Raw genomic sequence first — 24,345 nt, 5'->3', positions numbered from 1 at the left:
CATCAGGAGACACTAATTCCACAGAACATTACCTATACAAAACAGATGCAATTTCCCCCAGTACTAACTGTTCCCTGATGAGTGTCCAAGCACTGGGCTAACCCTGTGGAGAATTGTTTGTTCAAGCTTGGGGAAGCTCAACTTAAGGTGTAACAGCTGATGTGATGTGCCTGCTGTATGGGAAAGGTCAGCCCCCATAAAGCAGACAAAGCTCCCAGGCAGCTGGAACACACTCAGTATGAACTGGGCTCAGGCAGGGACAAGTAGAAAGAGATGGAAGAGCATATGTTTTACTGGTTTTGAAAAGTGAGTTTATGGATGAATTTAAAGAGAATATATCCTATGAAAAGGAATTTATAAAGCAAATACAGTAAGTCCAAGTTTTTCACTGAGACATGATTGCTTTTTAACTTCATGAAGAGCAAATAGGGAAAAACCATGGCAACACATTAATTATAACACAGTAAAATGATCACGAAAACTCTAACAGCACTCAAGCCTACCATACACTACAGCTGAAGCCTTTCAACTTCTTGAAACCACTGGAAGGCATCTACAGGCTTGTAGATATACTGGAAAATTACAGTGCTCCCAGAAAAAAAAAATATATAAAAACCCAAAACAAAATAAAACCCAACCCCCTGCATTTGCTTATTGGCTGTAACACAAGACCTTCAAGCCAGGAGAGGACTTAAAGTAGGACAGTTCAGGCTTCAAATTATCAGTATAGATGCAAAACATCTAACTAAAGGTATTCCCATCAGAGCTGACAAGAACCAGGTTGAAGACAAACAATAATATGAAGGGTCAAGGCATCCCTTCCCCATGAGCTCTCAAAGTAGAATGTTCATAAAAGCAGGGTTTACTTCTTAAAGAAACTGTCTGTTAAGGAAAAGGACTCAGGATATTCTGGATTCATCTTGTTCCAGAACTTTATCACATGTCAATCTGCATAGTCTGTATATAACATTCTGTACATTGAAAAAAGGTCAGTACAAAAATACAGCTCTCATTCTTTATCCATACTATGAGAAAAGCACAGTTCATTATAACAGGAAATAATACTTTATTATAAAATCTGCATGTAAACAAGTAACAAATTAATTGAATAACAGTTAATGGAAGTGCAAATTAACTTCATAAAATGATATCTGTTCTATATATATAATATATATAATTTGTTTTCTCCCATTCTAATGTGGTTCTACTCCCCCCTCCCCACATTTAAGTTTAAAAATATTTATCATTGCTTGCTTTATACTAAAAAGTGTACGAGCCTGCGTACAAGTTTAGGTTTTGCTCTGCAAACAAGACAAGTCTATGGTGATACTTATCATTCTTTATCTTTGTATCTCTGGCATCCACAGGACAAGAGGATATATAACATATGTACACAGTGAAAATGTGGGCATGTCAAGCCACTTATTTAAAGTCAGTTCATTTACTTGCACGCATTGAAACTTGAACCATTTATCAATGAAGCGGACATTGTAGCGTAACTTCCAGGCTTGCTTGCGCATCTTAAGGCATTAATGAGAGTCTCAATTGATAAGTCATTCTTGTTATCACCATGAAGATCATCTGTACGCTTCTTGTAACAGTCAAATGTTTGTTCATCACCCATGTGCAACATCTGGCCTTGCTGAAAGCTTCTAAAGCACAGATAAGTCATGGCAAGACTTTGATTTTGCTTTGAAAGCCATCTTCTTGTTGTTCTTTGCCACAATTCTCCCAAGGAATCGCTTTGCCTTTTTGCCTATGCTTTCTCTTCTTTTTGTGTTAGCCATTCTCCTAGCATTGTCTTCTTTACTGTCTTTGCGAAGTCTAATTTGCCGAACAATACCTTCGAACAGGTCCTTGACATTATGATGAAGAGCAGCTGAGGTCTCGATGAATTTGCAGTCAAACACAACAGCACAGGCCCGTCCCTCTGGATGGAAAGAGGAAAAGGGAGATGACTGGAGACAGACATTTTTCTCTACATATATACTTGCAGAAAAACAAAACAAAAATTTACTTTAAGTAAGGAAAGTGCCTTCAATGCCACGAAAGAGCTTTACTACATGGCAGGAGAGTCCAAATCTGCATGCACGGTTTTGCCCTCTTACTCTTCTTGGGTTTGCTGTGGTATAGTCAGAAATCTCATTTGCCTGGTGGTATTGAATGCAAGGCAGCCATAGTCCTCTAGGCAGACCACCCCTATATTTTAAGAGCTAAAGCTGGTGTAGGACAGGCACTTGGATGCATGCTTGCTGTTTGATAGGAAACAGCGTGAGGTACAGAAAGAAACGATTGTTTCTTCTGGAAGTTGTTGAGCAATTATGCACCTCTGTCTTGCTGTAACAAGTGAGTTTTCCACACTAGCTACAAAGGGATCTGATAGAGTCCACAAGGTAGAGACACTGAACAGATCACTAGAGGTCATGAAGTTGTACACCATTGTATTTGGCTAGGACTGCATTCAAATGCAAGATGCTCAATGTTCCAGATGTAAGCATTCAACTCTGGAACACTGCTGCAGTGCAAATTTCCATATTCAACTTGTGGTAAATAACAGCAAGGTTATAAACCTGACTAAAGTACTGATGCTGTGACTAGGACAGGTCAACCACGCACTGCCACTAGCCTGTAAAAAGTGAGTTTCCTGATGAACTCCAGCCAATTCCCTGTGCAGGCATTTAACACAGGGAACATGGCATAACCAGAAAGCAAGAGATGATTCATCATCATCAAGGCACTGATATTTCAGAGTATTTTTCCCAGTGAAACAAAACAAACCAAAACCACCACATGTTTAAATATGTGAAATTAATATTGTGGTGTTGGCAGTAGTTATTGTGCTCTGAAACACTAGCTGGAACTAGCTGAGGAAGTTCTCACTGACCACAACATGAGACCATATACAAAAAGCCTTTAAGCTGTGTGAGCCGGGTCCCACCAGCTCAACTCAAATGTGATGAAATCACTTCCAGAAGAAAGAGGGTTGTACAGGCAGTATGGGATCACCCTTTTCAAAGGCTGCCTGGGTACTATTACGTGGCACTCATGTTCCTTGAAAAGCATAGCTTGAGCTATCAAATCTTGAGACTAGCAAGTGCTACTGCACTTACAATATACTATTAAACCCTTTCAGTTAACACTGACCAAGAATGAATCCTCCACAAAACAATACGCTAAAGCTGCAGCTCTAATGCTTTTTTTCCTCTTGTACTGCTGTTCAGAGCATTGTCCTGTACAGTCCCAAAGCTTCACCCACCACCATCTCCACGGTTTTCTGTGATACCAAGTCCCTCAGCACAAGCCAGCTGGCTTGATTTCTTCAGTATGCCTAGAATAATCTATTTTTCTAAATCAAAACCAGACCATTTATCAGCCATGATCCTCCATAGCCTTTGCTACTAATTTAGACACTACTGTATAAGTGAATAGTGTCTCTTACCATCCACTGAGACTTCCCGGGACCTGACCAGATCACTTTTATTGCCCACAAGGATAATAGGAATATCTTCTGTTTGCCTTGCTCTTCTTAGCTGGATTCTGAGCTCAGAAGCCTTTTCAAAACTAACTTTGTCTGTCACTGAATATACAATAATATAGGCGTCTCCCATTTTCATACAGTGGTTCTGAAGCCATTGGCTGTCATCCTAAAACAAAAGGCAAGAAATAGATTTATTGCACCGAAAAAATCTGTCTTGGTTTTGGCACTAAGCAAGCAGCTGTGTGGTGCTTGGCTGCTAACTGAGGCTAAACCACAACATTATCTAACACTGATTAATGATTTAATTATTGTAAGCACCTTAAAGATATTTTTCTTAGCTTTATTAAAGTCAGTAAAAGTAAGCCAACCTCCCAATTTTTTAAAAGATTTGTTTTGTAATACATTTTAAATAACCAAAATTCTCTTGTTTCCAGAAATAATATCAGGTCTGCACTGATCAGATTGTTATCTCTAATTTTACAAGTAATACCCTGGGCTGCTCATGTAAGCTGCTGCTTATTCAAAGCATTAAGGGACTCACACTCCAGCCTTACTGAGGTTTTTTTTAATTGCCTGCCTAGCTACAAGAAATTAATTGCAGGAGAGAACACTGGCAGCACAAATACTAATTTTTTAATGTCACTTTTTTTAATGCTACTGATCTGATCAAAGAAATAGGCAGGCATAGTTGTTCCGTTTCTACTGTTTCGTTTTGGTTTTTTTTTTAAAGAGTGAACCACTGACCAAGCCATAAAGAAGAAAATATCTTAAACCCATAAGTACCTGCTCCCATATGTCAAACACCACGAGAGATGCTTCTTCTCCATCAACTATAATTGATCTGTCGTATGTATTTCCTACGGGGAAAAGAACAAGAAAAAAAGAGTTCAGAGAAACGAAGTTATTCTTCTCCACCCCTGCCGGCCGCCTGGGGGGCTGCCCGGGAGCGGCGGGGACCGGGAGCCCGCCCCGCTCCGCCGGGTGTCCCGCACCGCGCCCGCGTCCTCACCGGCCTCCTCCGCCTCCGCGCAATCCTCCACGCCGCCGAAGATACGGGCCAGGCTGGTCTTGCCGACGCCGTGCTCGCCCAGCAGGATCACTTTGTAGAGGCTGCTGTCGGAGTCGCTGCCCGAGGAGATGACGGAGTCGGAGGAGTCGGAGGCCCAGCTCTCCCGGTGCGCCTCGCCGGGGCTGTACGAGGTGCAGCGCACCAGGCCGGAGAGCTCGCCCTGCGGCAGGGCGGCCCGCAGGTCCCGCTCGTCCACCGGCATGCTGCGCCGGTGCAGGTGCTGGTGCGCGGAGAAGGGCATGCTGCCGCGCCGCTTGTCCAGGTAGCGCAGCTTGTCGCCGCGGTTCAGAGTCATGGCGGTGCCGGGCTGCGGCCGGAGGGGAGAGCGGAGCGGAGCGGAGCTTACCTCGGGGCGCTCCGCGCACGGAGGGAGGGAAGGAGTGGGCGAAAGGTCCCCCGCCGTGAGGCGCCGCGGGAGCTCCCCCAGCCAGCGCTGCCGCCACCCCGCTCCGCGCCCCTATTTATGGCTCCGCCAGCCCGGCCCTCCCCGCCGTGACGCGCGCCGGGCGCCGCCCTCCGCCCACGGCGGCACCGCTCCGCCAGCCCGCGGCGGCTCGGCTCGGCTCGGGGAGCCCCGCGCGGGGCGGGGGACACCCACACGGCCCCGTGTGCTGGCGGCGGGGCTCCCCTCCCGCGGCACGGCTGGGCAGGGCGGGCGACGCGGGGAGGCGAGGGGTGGACGCGGAGCGTTTCAGTGGGAAACACCGTCACGCGTGGCGAGTGGAAGGCCGCGCGGGCCGGCTGGCGGGTCCTGCCCGGCCCGGGACGCTTTTCTTTTCCTGACGCTCGCCCGGGTGGGACGAAGACGGCGCTGGCTGCCTGCGCCGCCCGTTCCCGCTCCCGCCGGGCGTGAGGGAGCGCGTGGTGTGCGCTCGGTTCCCTCGGCTCGCTGGGCTCTGTGCCACGGCCCAGGAGCCTGGGTCCAGTCCTGGTGCCTACAGCAGCGTTAGGAAAAATATTTGCAACATTTGCGTTACTGCGTGCTCGCTTTACTTAATGTTGAGGAGCGGGTTATGAGAAAAGCGCCTGTGCTAGGTGTTGCACGCAGGTAGTGAGCTTGCTAATGTGGCCGCAGGCAGTGTTAACGGCTTCAGAGGCCAATATGAAACATAAAGGTCAAATTCTTCTCCTGATTTCACCTGAGCAGCAAAGTGAGACAGTGAAAGTCTTATCTCCTAAGTGGCACAGTCATTACCGTGTGATCGGGTGAAGAAACGACTAACCAGATAACTATACTTGTATTCCGAATGGCTCACCCAAGCATCGCGTATACAGTTTATTGTTTACCTAGCAACCGAAACGTGTCAGACATTTTACAGCCAAAATAACTCTGGCTCCTGCTCCCATAAGATTACAGCCTGATCAGTACGGGAAAATCCCTGCTACTCTGTAAAGGGATAGTTGCCATCAAATTCGTGAAAGTTTAAGGGTTTACAAATCAGCTGCAGAAACAAGGCTGAAGAATGCAAAAGGTAGGGAGGTGATGGAAATGAAGTTAGAGATGTATAAAGGGAAGGAAAAGCGTCTGTGGGATTGGGCTATGGGATTGCCTAGCCAATAAAATACGTAAAATACCAGCTCAGGAGCATCTCTTTTTTTATATATAACACATTAAACTTTTCAGGCTACTTAACTTCAACAAAGATAAACATGAAATATACTTCAAAGGGGCTGGCCACGGGGAAGGGATATTTTTTCCTATGAAATTGAGTTAATAGTCTGTTATTTTTAGGAGCTAATTATAATTCTCCAGTGCATGCTTTTGGGGTGGTTTTAGCCCCTTCACCCTGATAACTGCAGTTTGGAGTGTTAATGTGGCAGTTAAAGATCACCAAGTGCTTGCAGCAAGTTCTCTCTGCCTATCTCACAAAATAGCAACCGAAATAGCCTTGTCAGTTTAAATAGTCAGTCTGGTGGTGAAATGAAGTGAGTGCTTCAGTTAACTGAACTGAATTATAAACCTCTGGTTTGCATTTTAAATCATACTTAAATAAATTATGGTTAGCATTTGAAGTATGCTGTGATTACTTAACTTGGATAAACTGGATTCTGCCAAACCATCTTGATTAATCTGTATTTATATACAGTTAATTATTCAAATACATTTCCAGTTAACTTTTTAAAAATTTGAATGTTCCTCCTTAAAATTCTCACCTGAAAATATTCTGAATGGGTTTATAAGTCTCTGGACCAGTCTTTCTTGCATGCCTTTACTGTGTGTCAGGGTCAAACTTTAGAAGTTGACATATAAAATGGGGGTATTTTTAATTCTTTTCTGTGTGAAAGAAGAGAAATCTGAGAAGCATCAGAATCAAAGATACAGTGCCACTTTTGTGCCACATATAGCACTACTGACTGGAACCAAACTAAAAATGGGAGTTTCACTGACGGGACTTAAAGAAGCTGTATTTTATTCCAGGCCTTTTGCTGATGACAATTATGAATATTTTAATGCTATAAATGCAAGACAGACCCCTTGATAGCCAAAAAAATAAAAGGAAAGGCATATGCAAAAGTGCTTAATATAAACCTTGAGAGAACAGTGTTTCAGCAGCAAAAGTGACAGAGAATAAAATAATACCTAATAGCAATCATACAAAAAATTCAGGACTCTGTGGCAAATACTTGTTTTGTGCCAGCATCCAGGTACAACTAATGAATTAATGGTTATAGAATACCACCACAGTCACAGGATACTACTTGGGATCTGGCACTGGGTTCTGTGAGGTGTCCTTTAATGGAAAGGGAGATGGCCTTGGATTAGGTCCCTGGGGCTTCGCTTGTTCCTAGAGGGATGAGTACAAGTTGCACAGAGGAGGGCTGTGCCAAGGCAGTTAGGTCCATCTGCCGCAGGATTTGTGCCTGGAACTGGGTGGGGGTGGGGTGTCACAGGGGTCATGTAGCCGGTTTTATCTCCTTTGATCTTAATAGGTCCAGCTGTTTTGTGAAGTTGGAAGGAATTAACAGATAATTCAGGTTAATTACTTGAGACATGTAACATGCTTCTTCACTTAGCATGTAATTCTATTTGCCGTTAATTATTGCTATATATTCATGTATACATTACCATGGCACCTGCTGATTTCAGTGGGGTGCATATGAGACCACAGGCTTGAAATGCTGATTTTCTCTAGTTTCTTTGAAGGATTTTCAGGCTGCCTCCATTCTTGCCTGCCCTCCATTTCCAATTCAGTGTGGCAGTGCTTCTAGCAGATATATTAACTGTAATTTATTTCTGTTTAAAAGAGAGTTTCATGTCTTGCTTTTCTACTTTTATTTTCTATTGTTCTAGCTTCTGCTGGTCTAGGATTGGTTTTAATTAAATGAGTGCTTCAGACACATACTGTAGACTTGATATTTTTAGTTAGCCTAATATACCGTTCCTTTCATATTGAAAAGGAAATGTCAAAATTTTGTTGGATTTTTACACAGAGCCAGGCCTGGAGTCTATCAATGTTGAAGGTAAAAGTCCACTCCAGCCTCACGGTAGATTGTAAGTGCACTGAATCAGGGTTATCACGGTAGCAGTGGTACCATCTGCGGTTCTTGAGTCATGGGTGACTCCTGAGCAATTCAGTGCCTGTCCCCTGCAAAGGCTGTGCCATATAACCAGCAGCAGAGCTGCAGCCCAGGGACTGCTGTCTAACCCAGATCATCGCTGCATGAGGACATACGGCTTTACGAAAGTAACAAGCAAATTCTGCTGAGGCCAGAATAACCTAACACCTAATCTCCTCCTCTTAGAATTTCCAGATAAAAAAGCAGAATTTTGGGGTTTGAATTAACTATATGTGATTCTACCTCATCGGTATTTGTTCAAGGTCAAGTGCCACATTATAAATAGCATTTATAATTTTTACATCAAATTCATATTATCACTAAGTTCCAATTTTTGCTTTTGCCGCTGTCTTACATTGGAATTGCTTCACATTTGATTATGAATAATAGAAATATTTTGAACAGCCCAAAGACTGGATTAGCAGCAGTGAGGTTTGGGAGAAAGTACTGTTCTCAGCGTGGCTCTATGCTGGAAGTCGTGGGTTTCTCCTGTCCTTACTTTTCAACTCATCTGCAGTGCCTCAAGTCTAATTAGTCAGCCATTATGTGGGTGAAGTTATTTCTATACAAACTGCAGGAATATCCACAAAGGTCTGTTCTTGCCAAGTTATAAGAAGCATTACTCCTGCAGAAGCATGAGTCTGGCTACCTCTCAAATAGCTGGACTAAAAAAGAAATAGCAGCATTTATTATTATTTTAATTACAGAACTGACAGACTCAGGCCAGTAGGAGAAGAGACAGAGGCAGCAGTAAGAAATGTTTTAGGTTTTCTTAACCTAAGCAAGAGACATAACACTACAGGGAAATGAAAAAAAAAAAACCACAACCAAAAAACAAACCACCACATTTTTCCTTTTCCTACAAAAAGTAGGATATCATGCAAATGTGGTGTTGAGTTTTCCTCACCATGACCCTTAAAATCACAGATTAGTGTGTGCTGAACAGATACGAGCTGACTGGTTCCATTTGTGGGTTGTAGGCAAATATATGTTAGACCTTTTCATGTGTAGCATATGGTATATAGCATTACCTTGCTGTTAATATATAGGGATTTAAAAGTAGACTACAGTTTGAACTGTATGAGTAACTAGCAATGGTGGAGCTTTCAGCCTTAGCACTAACTCCGTTGTCAGAAAGCCTGATAAACGTTGCATCCACGCTGAACCTGCATTTGGACATTCCCAAGGGGGGAAGCATACCCCTTTGGCCAAGGAGCCATGCTTTTTCTCATAATTACTCTTGCATTTAATGACGGGTAATATTTTTCATTGAGTAGTGGTAGCCATGAATTAGGGCTGCAACAATAACGTGAGAAATATGGGCTTTGGAGTAGATAGAAATTGACATAGTTCACATAGAGTGCCAAGGGGGAAATGCAAGCAGAAACTTAACAAAATCCATTATTATATCTATTAAATTAATCAGAAGTTGGTTCATCTCACAGCTGCTGTGCTTCCTCTCAGCTCCAGACCAGAAATTCTAATGGTTATTGATAGGCACTGCAAAAGAATGTAGTACTGTCTGCATTTTTCAGGTAGACAGGTAGAAAATTACAAAATAAGTAGATTTCCAGTCCATTGCTTGTCACAGAAAGCAAAGGCCTCTGTCTTTCTGAAACTGTTGCAAAAGAATGCAAAAAATAACTTGGGATAGGAATAACTGGAGATGTGGTTCATCTTCCTGCTGTTCTGAATTTTTCACTGCTTTGAGTAAGCTCCAAAACTTCTACTACTAGGTAACCTCATGACCAACTGAACCTGGTGAATCATTGCTCTGAAAACAAGAAGTTGCACAAGTGGCCTATCTAATTTCGTTTTTGTTTGGTCAGTTCCGCCACTTCTTTTTCACAGTGTGCGCTACGCTATTAGTAAACTATCCTGTTAGATATACTTGGGAAAAGCATTCTGTCTCAGGCTAACTTCAAATTTGCACTGATTTTTAGTTTTTTAGATTCAGATTTACTCCTTACCAACACAGTAACCTCTCATGCTATGCCCTCTTAAAAGAGTCAGAGTTTGGATACCCCCTTAAGTTTTCTCAGTCACTGTGGAATGGACTCATTAGCACGTACTGTATGTGATCAGCTGTTTGCTCCTATTGCATTTCAATTTTGGAGTAAAATCAGAATATGACCTAAGATATTTCCATAATTATTTTCTTGTATCACCCCTAATTCCTCTTTTTCAGTATTAAACCTGTCATGGCCAATGTGCATGACGTACATCATCTGTCCATGAGCGGAATGCTAAATATCCTGTTACAATTCCTGTGGGATGTATACTCCTTAGTGTGGATTTCAGAAGCCCTTTATAAGAAATATCTAGAAGTCTGATACCATGAGAAGGTGTCTGAATTTACAGATTGCAACAGACACGTGGTTTAAAGAGTGAGCAAAGTAAATGGCTGCCTGTCTTACTAAGTACATAGTGGTAAGGAAGCAAATTGCAAATGGAAGATTTATTGTTTACCAGCAGTAGCTCTTGGCAAGAGGAATGAATCTATTTACAATAACAAATTAAAGGAGTGGTACTGGGTCAGACTCAACTCTAAGCCGGTTTCCGGCAGCTGTCAGGAGCAGATATCTAAAGATGAATGGACAATAAGAACGTGATAAACACAAAACTCCCCCTCACTACAACCACCAGGCTAAAAGTATTCCTTTTGTTCAGAGGCCCTTGGTGTGGTCTTTTTGCATATTTTTCTAATTGCTTTTTAACCCATGTAGATTTTCAACAACCTGCAACACCTCCATTTATTGTGTTGTGAAGCAAAGAATATGATTTCCCTCATGTCTTCGTCATACAGATAATGATTTTATAGCTTTCTTTAGTAATTACCTCTCAGCTGAGGAACCTAGAGTATTCAGTCACTCCTTGTATAAACACAATCCCTACTTGTCCTTCTCCATATCTTTTAGAATACATCTTTTTAGAAGTTAGGATTAGAAAAACAGATTACTCACACTGCATGTGGCCATGGACTTCCACAGTGCACAGTGATGCTTTCTGCTTGCCTTGTTAATCCTGAGAATTCCTAGCATCTATTTACGCTGTCAACTGAGCGTTGAATAATATTTTTGTGGACCTATTGTAACTCTCTTTTATTGAGGAACTAAGGATTTAATAGGCAGGAAATTGGGTAGAAAACAGCCTAAAGCTGCCCTTGGTAACTCACAGAGTCCATTTCTTCCATACACCTGCAGGACAATGTCTTCAAAAGTTGCCTGTTAGCAGGCATCTTCCACATAGCACTGCAGAAAAAAGCGCAGAAACTTGCAGAAGGAACGTGTAATTGTAAGGGAAAACTTTTCTGTAATGAGATTACAGTGAGGGTGCCGGGAGCTTGGTAGATTGCAGCAGTGAGAAGGCATTACTTATGTCTCAACACATTACAGAGATATCAAAGGAAAGAAGATCTGGAGATGCGGGGTCTGAAAATCTGAATAAACTCATCATGTTGTAGATGTTTCCATGAGTATGAGAGGTGAACAAGGAAAAATCTCCTTGCACTGAAAACCCAGAAGTAGAGCAGACCTGTGGCCCTCTGAGGAAATGACCAACATGCTTCCAGTCAGAGTCGCATAGATCCATCACTGAGGGAACCATGTAAGGCAGAAACACAATTTATAATGTTTGTGGCGATATAAAGTGAAACTTTAACTGTGCTGCCCTCTTCTGTGTGCTAGATAAGAAAAAGGGACAAGGATTTTTTTTAATCTATCTTTTCTTACACAGACAACTTTAGTTTTGCAGCCAAATGTGCATTTATAATGCTTAGAATTGCTGCGCCTTATATAAGGCTCCTGGTGGGGCGTGGTGGTGACCAGAATTAAAACATAGGTGCCCTGTTGCAAGGTGATCTTGTTTCCCTTGTGGGGAAAACTCCATTTCCCTTTCATGTCAACAAATGAAAGCTTGAAGCAGGGACAAAAGCTCATGGTCACAGGGGAGACGTATGAATTTGAATTAGAAAGGCTTTATACTTCTTTTTGCCAGTGCAGAATTTATGATGTCTTTTCCTGTGATGAGTGATGTCATGGAATCATTCCTGTAAAGTGTGTAGGAATTCGGATGTTAGAAATGCTATCATCTGTTCCAGGAGAAACTCAGACTTTCTCCAGCTGGAATGTGCTGGGTTTGGCAAATTCCATATTTGCATCATAGCAGTATTAGACATCTCTGCTTCTTTTAAATGCCTCATTTCCTGCTTTGCCTCTGCTGCTATACAAGATATTCTGATGAAGACCTCAAAAATTCTTACTGTAGATTTATACTGGAATAAAATAAACTTTCTTATTTTTACTTTAAATTGTCAAAGTTCTTTCTGATTCTATTCTTGAGAAAGATTGTAATAATTTTAATACTCATAATATGCTTCATTATGTACCACTTCCTCTCCAAAAAATATAAAATGATCAGGATCTAGGCTCACGATAAAAAACAGAGAGCAAGCACAAACACAGACTGAGGTAATAGAATGGTATGAAGAGTGTACCTTATATAAAGAGGTTTAGAGACAGTAGACTTGAAAAATATTATTTTATGAAAGCAAATGCAGATCTTAATTTCAAAGCCAGCCCTCACTAGAAAAAGCTGAGTCAAAACTCCAGTGCTAAAAGTCTCTCAGTCCTAAAGATAAACCTGCAAAATCCTGACGCATATCAAGGACATTCTACACCAAAACCAGTTACAGTGAAGCAGGTAAGAAATAACTTTATTTCCATGTTCATCTTATTCCTCCCACAAGCAGCTTCCCCACATCTAGTGAATACCAGCGTACAGAAATCTGCAGCGAGGCAATGGCATGCTGAGCTGCTGATCACGCTGGGGACGTGCCAGGGAATTATTGCTCAGCTCTCGATCTCTACAAGTCTCATGTCTGAGGGCACAGTTCCCTGTCAGAGGTTTCTTTGACAGGCACGTTACAATGTAAGTCTTTGGGCCTTAGGCATTTTAAGTGGACTTTCTTAATTTTCCAAATCATCAGAACTACTTATATTCAAAGATGGACTCAGTGATCATCCCATTCTCTGGTGGTAATGAAATTCGGCAAATGGATTGCATTTCATGGAGATTTTCCCTGTTTGCAGTTCTGGAAATGAGATCAGAATCAGTCCTTGACAGTCTTTTCCCTTCTCTACACTTAGTCACAGCAGTAATTAACATGAACTAGTCAAACGCTTCCTTGGCATCAGACTCTCACGTCAAAAGCATCGAGTCTGTGATTTCACTGCCTGCTCATGCACCCAGGGCTGTGGGGGGAAATGGTCTTTATTCAACAATTAATGTAAAAAAGAATATGACGAGTACAGTAAATTTCTTTTCTGCAAAGGCTCTTTCTCTTCTCACTCACCCCTTTCTTTCATAATCTCTACCAAAGAAAGGGTTATATATTTGCATTACTCCTCTGCTCGAGCACATCAGCACCACCAGAGTAATTCAGATGAATCTACAGCCTTCTAAGGTAACAGCAGCATGTAGCTAGGCAACAAAAAAGAATATAGTATTTTTCAGGAAGGAGGACTTTTCTAGATGATCTCATACAGATGCAGTGATTTTTTTGCCTTATAAGAAGAAAACGGTTCATTGGAGAAACAAGTCTGTCATCCTGTCACCATCAAGTCATATCGATATATAGGCTTGACTAGCTGTGAAAGAAAATAACAATGCATTGATACTGTTCCTATTTATTTCTCTACATCCCTTACATATTTGTAAGGTTTTTTTGCGACTAAAACCCACAAACTATGGCAGATTTCATTAACCATCATCCTAATTAAAAACGAATGCTTCAATAATTACCAAGTCAGCTGAAATAAATTGTATCTCAGTTCAGCTGAAAGCGTGTCATCTTTAAAAAAAGAGATTTTATGAGTGGAAGAGGCATCCTGTTGTCTGTACAGTCCCTCACTATGTGTAGGGACCAAGCTGTTGTGAATGGTGAACACTGATTTTATGCATGTGAAGGGATTCAGTTAAGTGCAAGCCGAAAAACTGATGTGATCTTGCAGGTACAGCATAGGCATCAATGCCTTGGTGCCCCGGATAAGGGTGAAGAACCTGGCAAACAGAGGATGATGGAGATGCCATGCCAGGTTCTGGGCTTTGGAGGACTCTTTCCAGCCCAAGAGTCAGCAGGAGCTCTGAGATGCTGGGTGAAGACATCTTCCTTTGTTTCTCATCCAGGTTTGTGCTGGCCAGGTCTCAGGACAGCCGCTGACCCGTGTGAAATTGGAGCACCATCTGCCGGGGTGCCGTTATCAGCCCCTGACCCACACTGGGCTTCACGGTCTCAGCTCATGATTTCAGCTATCCCGTTTCCCATTCCTCCTATAGCCCCTTTTTACATCTCGCTAGTTTGACAATCGTTCTGTACACGCAAAAATGTATTTAACTTGCACAGCTTCCAAATTTTGTTTCCCAGTCTGGGTGCCGGAGGGCAGCCTGTGTGGCTGGGGCAGACTGTGCATGGCACTGGCAGGAGACCTGCAGGCACCAGGGAAAAAATCTGTCCTGGAGCAGGGCAGTCCCTCTCAAACTGTCCGTGTTTGTGAGAGCACATGCTCTGTGCATTGCCATTTCCACGGCGAGTATTTTTTCTGGTACAGACCCGAATGCAGTTAATCAGAGACATTACATCACAGTCTTGGCAGCTTTCATGTATGTATTTCCTCTCTTTGGCACGTTATTTTATTTGTGTATTCCAGAGTCTGTTCTGTGGGATGGCTTCCATTCTTCCCAGCTGGACCAAGGCACGATTCATACCACGTTGTCTCTTTCATCTTGTCATTCTTCATGGCGAAGGAGGAATTGCCCAGATAGGCATGCAAGCCAAAGAAAGACACAATTTATTTGTAGTCAGTGAAAGACTTGAGCAACTTTTAAGAGGATGAAGGCTGGATCTCAGTAAAATGTCAGGAAGGTACACCATCTTCATAACATTCATAGCAAAGTTCCTGCAGTGTTAAGGATTAGCAGAATATTGCAAGTCTTAAACTAGTGTGATACGTTAACTGATGTGTATACAAGTTGCATCTAAGCTGTAGTGATTTATTTGGCCATAAAATGCAGAAAATTATAAATTGTATGACTTGGTACCTGCATAAGTACATCTGTGGAGTTAAGTGCTTAGACTACAGATGAACTGAAAAGTGTACATGCAAATGGCAAATGGCATCTGCATTTAAAGTAAGGCAGTTATGATTGAGGTTAAAGTTGATACAATGTTTACTTTTTGTTTGAAAAAAAAATTAACACTCAACTGTTTTACTAGGAATGGCCCAATAGTATTCTTACCAACAAAAATAAATGTGGCAAGACTTCACTTCTATGGTAAAAATATAATCCAGAGTAAAACTGCAATTAAAGCTCTGAGTTTGCAGGATCAGACACAGAATGGTGAGCTTGAAGGGGAAGAAATTGTTTAATTAACAGCTCCTGTTTCAAGCTCCTAGCCAGTTTTGTCCTTAGTAAGAATCATTATTAACAAAGTAGAAATTGACAGGTTCTTTACATTATTGACTTACATTTCAAAAAGCAATGCATTGTTGTGAAAATAAGAACCAATTTGAAGAGAAACAATTTATGTGACTCTTTCCTAATCATTATTTTCTGTCTACCTCAAAAATAATTGTATTTTTTAAAAAGTTGGCTGCAGTGTTAATTAAACTATTTTCTGATTTTCAGTAATAAAATCTAGTTTTGTTCTATTAAAACTGTTAGGAAAAAGTTTGGAATCTGTTGGCATTTATTGTTTTTCTCTGCAAGCATTTCAGACTACATGGATGATTTGTTTGTCACTCTGCAGGGGAAATATAAAGTATTACTGCTTAGATACCTTCATAATCCTTAGACAGAACACGTGCCAGCTCCTCCATTAGCAAAAGTGTAGAGAAATCAAGCTGTCAGGTAAACTGGGGTTAAGCAAGCTTGTGACAATCTACTGAGGTTATTTTGGTCAAAGCCATGTGTGAAACATCTGGTGGGAACCCAGATGAAACTAATTTGGGTAGATTGGGAAAAAAAAGTGCTTTGATAAACCATCATCTCAAAGTTACATCAAAATAATGGGAAGATCACGTCCTGCAGAGTTTGGCAGTGATGACTTGCCAGTTGCTTGGGTCTTCCTGCTTGGCTCAGCGTGGACACAGCTGCTGCCTACACTCTTTGGCCACTGCACTTAGTCTGGCAAGGTGTTTATCTCCCTTTGTCAACTTAAAGCATTAGTTTTTACATAGATACTTGTCCTCCTGATCCTCCTGTCTCCTTCTGCTGTTTGTGACTTACCTGCAGTGGGACAGCAAAGGCTTTCTTGTTACCTGCAGCAGCACAAGGGCAGTAATGGGATGGGCTGTGTAACAGCCCAGCAGGAGAGGGCAGAGGGGGGCCAGGCTGTGGCCATGCCTTAGCTACAGGCCCTACATGGGAATCTCCCCTTCAGGCAGCCAGCTTGTAGGGAACAAGGAAACCAGAGGGGTGGGAGATGTCTAGCATACAGTAATGGGACCTCGGTTATTTCCCCTGCAATTTGGAGGACAAAGCCTCCAGCGCTGTAGAAGCTACCTGTTCTCTGTGTTGCCACAGATGGAGGCTAAAGGTATCCCCAGGTAGTGAGACAGCACAGTGAGGTGTTGTATGCCCCTGCCATTTTCTTCTCTTTTTCTTCCTGTGCCTTCCCAAAGCTCCCAGGCAGCAGCTGCTCCCCATCCCATGTTATATTTGTTCCACAGACTTGCTGAAACTTAACTTCTGCCCTGTTCTCTCCCTCCAGCCCTGCGCAGGGAGCTGAGCTAATGGCAGGAACAGACTTCTAACTTCTGTACTAAAGAGGACAGCCTTGGCATCTGAAGCTTGCGTGTGCTGCAACAAAATGCTGAAAAGCAACCAAACTGATGAGATGACTGGCAAGTTACCCTGCAACCCTGATAATCATGTGGAACGAAGCTGGGAGACCAGGGTTTCCAACCATCCAACCAACCAGGACATTTTAATCGCTGCAGACAGCGCTGCTCCTTAGATCCACAAAGGCAAGGTAAGGAATGGAGATCCCCTGCCACCAGATGCAAAAAATCTCTTTACACGTAGGACATGAAAGAAGAAATATATGAATTTTTAATGATATGTACAAAGGTTACCAAATGTCTAGCATGTATTCTGCAACTACTAAAGTGTGTTGAACAAAATGACGCCTCTCTCCTATTTGTACGTTTTGTAAAAATGTGGTGTATTTTTAGCATTTTGTGGAATGAAAAAAGTTTTACGTGCTATTAAATGTTGCTGGCAAATGGTTGTGAGACATACCGGCAGACCTAAACACATAGGTAATTTTATTCTCTTTGCTGATACGTACCTTTCCATAGTAACATTTGAAAGATTTTGCTAAACTTTTCTTTTCTTTAGGGAAAAAAGGACTGTGCCACTTGTTCAGTCTCTGTTTACACCAAACAGCGTGTTTCATAAATGAAGGGAAAGTGGCATAGTTGTCTGCTTGACAGGCTAATGGGAAATGTTTTTAGCAGCTATAAAAAAAAAAACATGTAAAACATGTAGTTTATAAATCAAAGCTCCAGAGGGAGATCTTTATCAAAGTGCTTTACTGACATAAACACAATCTTAAGCATGGCAAGAAGACCGAAATAACTATTTTTTAACTAACTGTTCCCAGTGTGTGATACACATCGCTCCACCCAAGGAGCACAAGAAACATTGCTGGTGAAGTGCGGAGTTCTTCGATGGACAGTTCAGTTGCGTCTTTGGATACAAAGCTGCTGAGCTGCTTCCCTAGCACTCACGAAACTGGGGGATGGAGAGTCTTCAAAAGTCTTAGATTGCTAGTACCAGGCAGCAAACAGCATGGGAGCAGCTGGGAAGAAGCCTGCTGCCTCCCAAGGAGCAGCATTGTACAGACAGGCCCAAGTACGTGCACTGTGGTGGAACCCGAGATGTGCAAACTGTGCTGGTCTGCAGGCTCACACACACGGGAGGTTACGCTAGTGCACAACCTACAGCCAGCTGTCCAAGGGAGCTGCTCTTGCAGCGCCTGCAGACTGAGAGTAGCAAATGCCATTCAGCCACCCCTGGAAGGCTCTGCCCAGAGCCTAGGAATGTGAAACAGATGTCTGCTTCTGGCATTTTTCCTGGACTTGAATGAGGCGGTTTGTATTCAACACAGCTGCTCTAAAGGGTCATAGTTTCTGATGGAATGTGTCCTGTTACAAAGCATTCCAGAGGCTAAATTTAGGGGTAGCCTTTTGGAAAAATAAAAGTCTGAAAATAAGTATTTGTAACAAATCAATGTTTTCTTCTCCCACTTATCTCCACACAGCAGGAGCCAGCTAACAATCATTAAAACCAGGGAATAGAAGATTTTTGCTAGAAGTGGCAGTACTTTATCATTCAGCAAGTATCCAAGCTGAGGGAGCCTGTACAGGAGGACCTGTGATCTTCAGCAAAGTAACTGTGGTTTGTGCTTACTGTTGTTTTTATAGTCTCATAAATACAATATCCACATCACTGAAAGAAACATGCCAGATCTAAAGTAATAGAATTCTCCATCTCCAAGTAGCAGAAGTCAGACCTTCTCTTTGCTCTCCCTTTACTGAAAAGTCTCCCCTCAGCTATATACTTTAAACAATCTAACCACATACTGTTGCTTCCCTGAAAAGGTAAATGGTGCAAAGTCCATCCCCAGGGTTACTGTGTACAATGTGCTTCGTGAGGCAAGTGCCAATATCCCAATAAAATATTTAACGCTATTATTATTATGTAGTGGTGAAAGCCAAGCAGAGAGATTCAACAAAGCATAATTTACTGATTCCTTCTCCATTTGGAATACAGGTTGAAGCAATCTGTTGGCAGCTTTGTCACCCTTCTGTTTTTCCCCCGGCACATATTTGCATTCCTTTCTTCCCCAAAATCTAGGCGGGCAGAATTCATTTTCTATAAAAATGAAAAACAGAAAACAAAATCAAACCAACCAAGCGTGTTGCCTACGAGCTGCCTGCATGCATTGCCATGACTGAAGTTTCATTTGTGGTACAAACGTTGGCAATGTCAGAACTAATCAGTTCAGTGATTCAGCAAGAGAGGCAGAAAAGAAAGACAGTATTAACAGCTGGGTCATTCTGCTCCTTTCCCAATATTAATACTACATACATATTGTCTTTATTTACAGTTTCATTCATACATCCAAGCAAGTGCTGATCATTCAAAGGATGCTAAGCCAAAAAATCAGATTAAGGCTGCTGCAGAATTGGCTTTCTGTAGAAGCCCTGTGGAAACTGGGTGCCTCATCTATGAAACAGGATTTGGATTTGTTTCTGTCCTGTGTTGCTATGTGACTTTAGATGTCATACTTGGATCACCACTGCCTCAGCTTCCTCAGCTGCTCAACACAGACTAGACTGGAATGGACTACTAGGCTGTGGTTTACATGGTGTTCATAAGCATCACCATTTTTAAAATAGCATCTGAGACCCTCCAAGACAAAATACTACTGAAATATAAAGCATTACCAAACGGTTGAGCACAATCTACTTTTAAAAAAAGTGTATTAGTTACTCTCTGGATAACTGATGACAATGAAGGTAACACTGCATGTGTGCAAGCACCAAAATACCTGATAGGATTTCTTTAACAGGTTGTTATTTTTCCATGTGGTCCACAATTAGAAACATCTTTTATAAAAGTTCAAACTAATTCTGGAATTCTATCTTAATGAATTTTTCTATTGTCAATTTCTGCCAAAGACAATAGCTTAGTAAATGCCACATTTCCTGACCAGAAGCATAGGCTAAGTATTGTTATTAACACTCAATACTTTTAAAGTAAAACTTGTCATTTAGCCATCAAACCTTGCCAGGAAAGCCTTTCAGAAGAAAGCAGCTGGACTGTTCGTACTGAGAACTATGAATGACTCCCTCCTATACTGTGGCAGGTGCATGGGACCTCAAAGATACTGTATTTCCTACCACAAGTAATAAGCAATTGAAAGTAAATCATGTTTTATATAGATCTAAAGAGTCCTCCATATTTGGCTAATCCAAGTTAATGTAATAAAAACCAGGCAGATTATTTTTAAGTGTTTACACTTATTGCTAAAATGTGTTACAACTTTGCACACATGAACTTATATAGTTTTAGTGTCTGAAGCTGAAGTTATATTAGCAGTCCAGAACAGTCATATGAATGTAAAGATTTTAACTCCCAATTAGCTTGGCATACTTGTAAAGTCCAGTGTGCAAAACCCACTTCTAAAATGCAATTTATCACTAATTTTGGGTAGTGAGAAACCACTTAATAATAGCTTGAAACAAATCTTTTTAAAGAAAAATCCCACCTATGCAGTGACTAATAAAATTTTGAAGTCAATTTTTGTTGTATTTTTGCAGCTGCCTATAAGCTAATTTCCCACATGCTACTTTTTGGAGTAACGAAACATTTCTTTAAGAAAATCCAAGTGATTTTATTTTGCTCACAGATATATGTATAGACTAACACTAGCGTCAGCACTTATATACAAAGTTAGTTTAACATAGCAGAATACCAATGATTTCCTCATCAGGCAATTATGATCGAGCAGACAGACACTGATTCACCACTTCCAGTAAGTGAGAGTTTTCCAAAGCAGCTGCTACACGTTCTTTATCAGCGAGCTGTTTATTAACTGTGCAGGAAAAAACACCACAAGAAACCAGTCAAAACATTGGTATACACTGTCTTTTTTAAAAGCATTTTACACTGAGACACATAATCACACTGTTGCTATAGTACTCAGGTAGACTAGTAATTCTGCAGATGCCAAGGACACCGCAGAGTTGCAGTCTAAAGTCAAAACTACCAGATTACCACAAATTAAACCAGCAAGCTATTTATGATTCAGCAGCAGGGGGCTACACGTGTGTGACATGAGCAGAAGTTTCCCCCCAGCCTCTCCCATTTTCTGAGTCCTCCATAACCCAGGCAAATCAATGACTAGTTGAGGACACAAGCTGCCTGAGGAGATGTTTAAAGGATGGTACAGGGCATATTTAAGTGGCGTTATTACACATGCCTGTTCTGTAACATCCTCCAGAAGCTGATGCATGTAAAGTCCCAGATACTAAACAGCTGCTCTCTTCTCTAATTTTCAAGATTAAAAGAAATTAAAGACGACCACACAACAGAGCACTGAAACCCTTACCTGCATGCTCAGAAGCGTGTGTTCCTGGTGTAATATGAACATCCAGCTTAAAAAGCGTCACAAAAGAAAAAGGGGACAAGTCAACAAAACATTGGAAGCTTGAGTTCAAACTATTTCATAATAAAAATAAGACAATAACAAAAAGAGGGGGGGTAAAGGGCATTCTTGCCAATACCAGCTACTGTATACAGCAGAATAAAATAAAGTCTAAAATCACAGAATACTCTGCATTCCCGTCTGCTTAAGCCTCCTTCAGACACGGGGTGAGGCACCCCACTCTCCTCCTATGCCGCAGAGCACTGTAGGTAACTTCCCTCAGTAACCCCATGCGCTCAATGTCGTGACTGTCACAGAACCATAATTCTGCACCAATATTTTAGTCCACTGCCCTGTCAGGTCCCTGGAGTGCTTCCCTCACCCATAACATGAAAAAAAGCTCAAGTTATTTTTCACTGTAAGTTGGTTAGCTTTTTTTTCGTTGCTTTTTTTTCCTCCCTTTTCAAACACAACCCCCCAGTTTTGCTTTCCCAATCGATTTGATTACTCACCTTAAATCTCTCTGGCAGAGACCTGATCAATTTCACTTTTATGGAGAGGCCGATTAACGTCGCCATGCTGCAGTGAGGAATGGTGGGAGTGAACTCCACCACCACCGTGCTTTCTGCATCATTCACCTGTGGGAAACCAAACACTGTCCTGCAGAAACCCCACTGGCGTTACCCCAAGCAAGCTGGAGGCATTTTGTATGAGATGCCACTCAAAGCTGTACTTTGCCACTTATCTTTTTTTTCCGCTGGCATTTTAAAATCATAGAATCATTAAGGTTGGAAGAGACCTCTAGGATCATCAAGTCCAACCGCCAAACCAACGCTACCATGTCTCCTAAACCATGCCCTGAAGGGCCACGTCTACTTGTCTTTTAAATACCCCCAGGGACGGTGGCTCCACCACCTCTCTGGGCAGCCCGTTCCAACGGCCGACCACTTTCGGTGAAGAAATTTTTCCTAACGTCCAATCTAAACCTCCTCTGACACAGCCTGAAGCCGTTACGCAGCTTGAAGCCGTTAAACTACTTAACTACTAAAAATACTATGTTTAGCTGCAGCAGACTGCTATAACAAGCCTCTTTTAACGTTAGAGACAAAGAGCTGAGCCAGCCGGACGGCGGAGGCAGGCGGCGGAGGCAGCGCGGCCCGGCCCGGCCCGGCCCGCAGCGCGGCACCCACTTACCGCCGCCGGCCCGGCGGGGACCTCACCTTCACGCGCACCTGCTCGACGACATTCAGCTCCTCCAGGGTGAGAGGGTGCTCGGGGTCGTTAATGGAGCGAATGAGATGTGCCGGGTCAAGGAAAGCGGAGCCGCCCCGCACGCCCGCCGCGCCGCCCTGCCTGGCCCGCCCCGGCCCGCCCCGGCTCCCCGCAGGATATCGAAGATCTCCCGGTCGTCGATGGAGTCGGGCAGCTCGTCGTCCTCCTCCCGCGCCGTCACCGGCCGCTCCCCCGAGCGGCGGTAGATGAGCGGGTTCGCGTTCTCCAGCGCCGCCCCGCCGCCCGGGCCCGGGCCCGGGCCCACCATGGCCGCGCTCGCAGCCTCCCCGCCTCCGGGCGCTGCCGGCAGGGCGGAAGGAGCCCGGACGCCGTTCGCTGCCGCACCGGGCGCGGGGGCGGGCGCGGGCCCGCGGCGGGGCGGGGCGAGCGGCTCTTCCCCGCGGCGGGAGCGCTCTCTTGTGGCGCCGAGCGGCAGTGGCGCGTCTGCGGGGGTGGGCCCTGGCGCGCGGCTCCCGAGGGGCTCCCAGGGCAGCTGGGAGGCGGGAAGCGCTCGGCCACTCGGGTCTCGCACAGCGGTGGAGTCTAAGAATGAAAAACGGATGAGTGGAGACAGCGGCGCTGCAGGGTGCCCGTGAGGGGCCTCTGAAGTGAATTTAGTGCTGTCGGGGACGGGTAAATTAAATTGCATGTTAAATACAAAATGTTCTTGATTAAAGTTATTTCTTTACTTTTTAGTTAATTTGAAAAGTCAACCTGTATCTAAAAAAAACTGCGAAATTAAACTGGAGTGATAGAGTGTAACAATGACATATTTTGGTTTCATAACCCCCTTATGTTGGGGTTAAAGCACATACTCCTGTGTAAACATACCGTATATTATCTGGTTTAACCTCCTTGCGGTATGCTTGATTTCTCTTTGCAAAGAATCATCTGTGTGGGGTTTGGTTTTTTTCATGCCTGTCATGTCAAGCCACGGTCCCAGGTAAGAAGATGTGGACGGGCTCCCACGCAGAGGGCAGCAGCTCCCCTGGCAGCTGACAGAAAGAGAAGAGGATTTGAGAGGAGCTGAGACTTGCTGCTTTAAGAGATTTTGCAGCCAAAAGAAAAGACATACGTTGCGGTTCTGCTGCTCGGCGCTGCCTTACGGAAATGGTGGTTACCTCAGGTGTGATTTTGACGGCAGGGAGTTGGGCCAGATTGGGTTTGCCCCCAGCAGCACCTGTTCTGAAGATTACTGGTATTTTTACACATCTGCTGATTCTTTAAATAAGACAAACAAACTACCTGTGAGCAGAGTTTCCATTTATTTTTGCTTTCATCTTTGTTTTGTATGATATTTAATTAATATGTAGATTGTCATTAAAGTTCTCTTCTTAATCTAATCCTTTGTTATCTTAAATTGGCCTTTCAATTAATGTATGTTCTTTTGGATAATAAATTTTATTGGTAGATGTCATTTTTTTGGCTGTTTAGGAAATATAAAGCTGACTCAGCTGACTTACCCTTAGTGGTGAAAATGTTGACTGATTTTAAAAGTGTTTTTTATTGCTTTGGTTTGGTTTGGGGGTTTGGTTTTTTTTAAAACTGGATAAAGAGAGTTCAGTTTGGCAGTACAAGTAGTCCACACTCCTTGGATTTCACTGATGGAAAGCATTCAACTTAAGTAGCCTCAAGGAATTCTGCTTTTTCCAGCTCCTTGCTCCCTGCCTTGTGTATATGTCCATGGTTGCCTGTATACATACACAAACAGGTGCACACACCTATTCCCATATGTTGAAATCTGTCTGCTGT

The 24,345-nt window shown here is 42.9% G+C and overlaps 2 protein-coding genes and 1 long non-coding RNA gene across 6 annotated transcripts in view; 1 reads left to right on the top strand and 2 right to left on the bottom strand.

Annotated features, from left to right (window-relative positions):
• The window catches only part of LOC135314795 (uncharacterized), an 88,888-nt gene extending 71,567 nt beyond the window's left edge, over positions 1 to 17,321 (top strand). The window contains exons 3-5 of the long non-coding RNA XR_010374287.1: positions 14,117 to 14,291; positions 14,813 to 15,027; positions 16,876 to 17,321. This is a non-coding gene — a long non-coding RNA (uncharacterized LOC135314795). The remainder of the gene's footprint in view (positions 1 to 14,116; positions 14,292 to 14,812; positions 15,028 to 16,875) is intronic.
• On the bottom strand, positions 1,047 to 5,014 carry RRAD (RRAD, Ras related glycolysis inhibitor and calcium channel regulator). Its single transcript, XM_064459578.1, has 4 exons — positions 4,488 to 5,014; positions 4,262 to 4,335; positions 3,440 to 3,644; positions 1,047 to 1,930 (listed from the first exon to the last, which is right to left on the bottom strand). The coding sequence occupies exons 1-4, from the start codon at positions 4,840 to 4,842 to the stop codon at positions 1,653 to 1,655; spliced, it is 912 nt and encodes a 303-aa protein (XP_064315648.1). The 5' UTR covers positions 4,843 to 5,014; the 3' UTR covers positions 1,047 to 1,652.
• A 1,510-nt stretch (positions 17,322 to 18,831) lies between the features above and the next one.
• On the bottom strand, positions 18,832 to 22,948 carry CIAO2B (cytosolic iron-sulfur assembly component 2B). 4 transcript variants are annotated; one of them, XM_064459582.1, is made up of 6 exons: positions 22,714 to 22,940; positions 22,542 to 22,621; positions 21,834 to 21,959; positions 21,286 to 21,331; positions 20,650 to 20,769; positions 18,832 to 19,043 (listed from the first exon to the last, which is right to left on the bottom strand). In XM_064459582.1, exons 1-5 carry the CDS (start codon positions 22,859 to 22,861, stop codon positions 20,672 to 20,674), a joined length of 498 nt encoding a protein of 165 aa, XP_064315652.1. In that variant the 5' UTR covers positions 22,862 to 22,940; the 3' UTR covers positions 18,832 to 19,043; positions 20,650 to 20,671. The 4 variants fall into 4 exon arrangements, with proteins under 4 accessions (XP_064315652.1, XP_064315654.1, XP_064315653.1 ...); XM_064459583.1 differs by lacking the exon at positions 18,832 to 19,043 and having other exon boundaries at positions 20,544 to 20,769; positions 22,554 to 22,621; positions 22,714 to 22,943; XM_064459581.1 differs by lacking the exon at positions 18,832 to 19,043 and having other exon boundaries at positions 20,544 to 20,769; positions 22,714 to 22,939.
• Between the last annotated feature and the right edge of the window lie 1,397 nt (positions 22,949 to 24,345).

This window comes from Phalacrocorax carbo, chromosome 8, assembly GCF_963921805.1.
Source record: "Phalacrocorax carbo chromosome 8, bPhaCar2.1, whole genome shotgun sequence".
Taxonomy (NCBI): Eukaryota; Metazoa; Chordata; class Aves; order Suliformes; family Phalacrocoracidae; genus Phalacrocorax; species Phalacrocorax carbo.
Note: the sequence above shows the minus strand (reverse complement) of the source record. Positions and strands in the feature narration are given on the sequence as shown.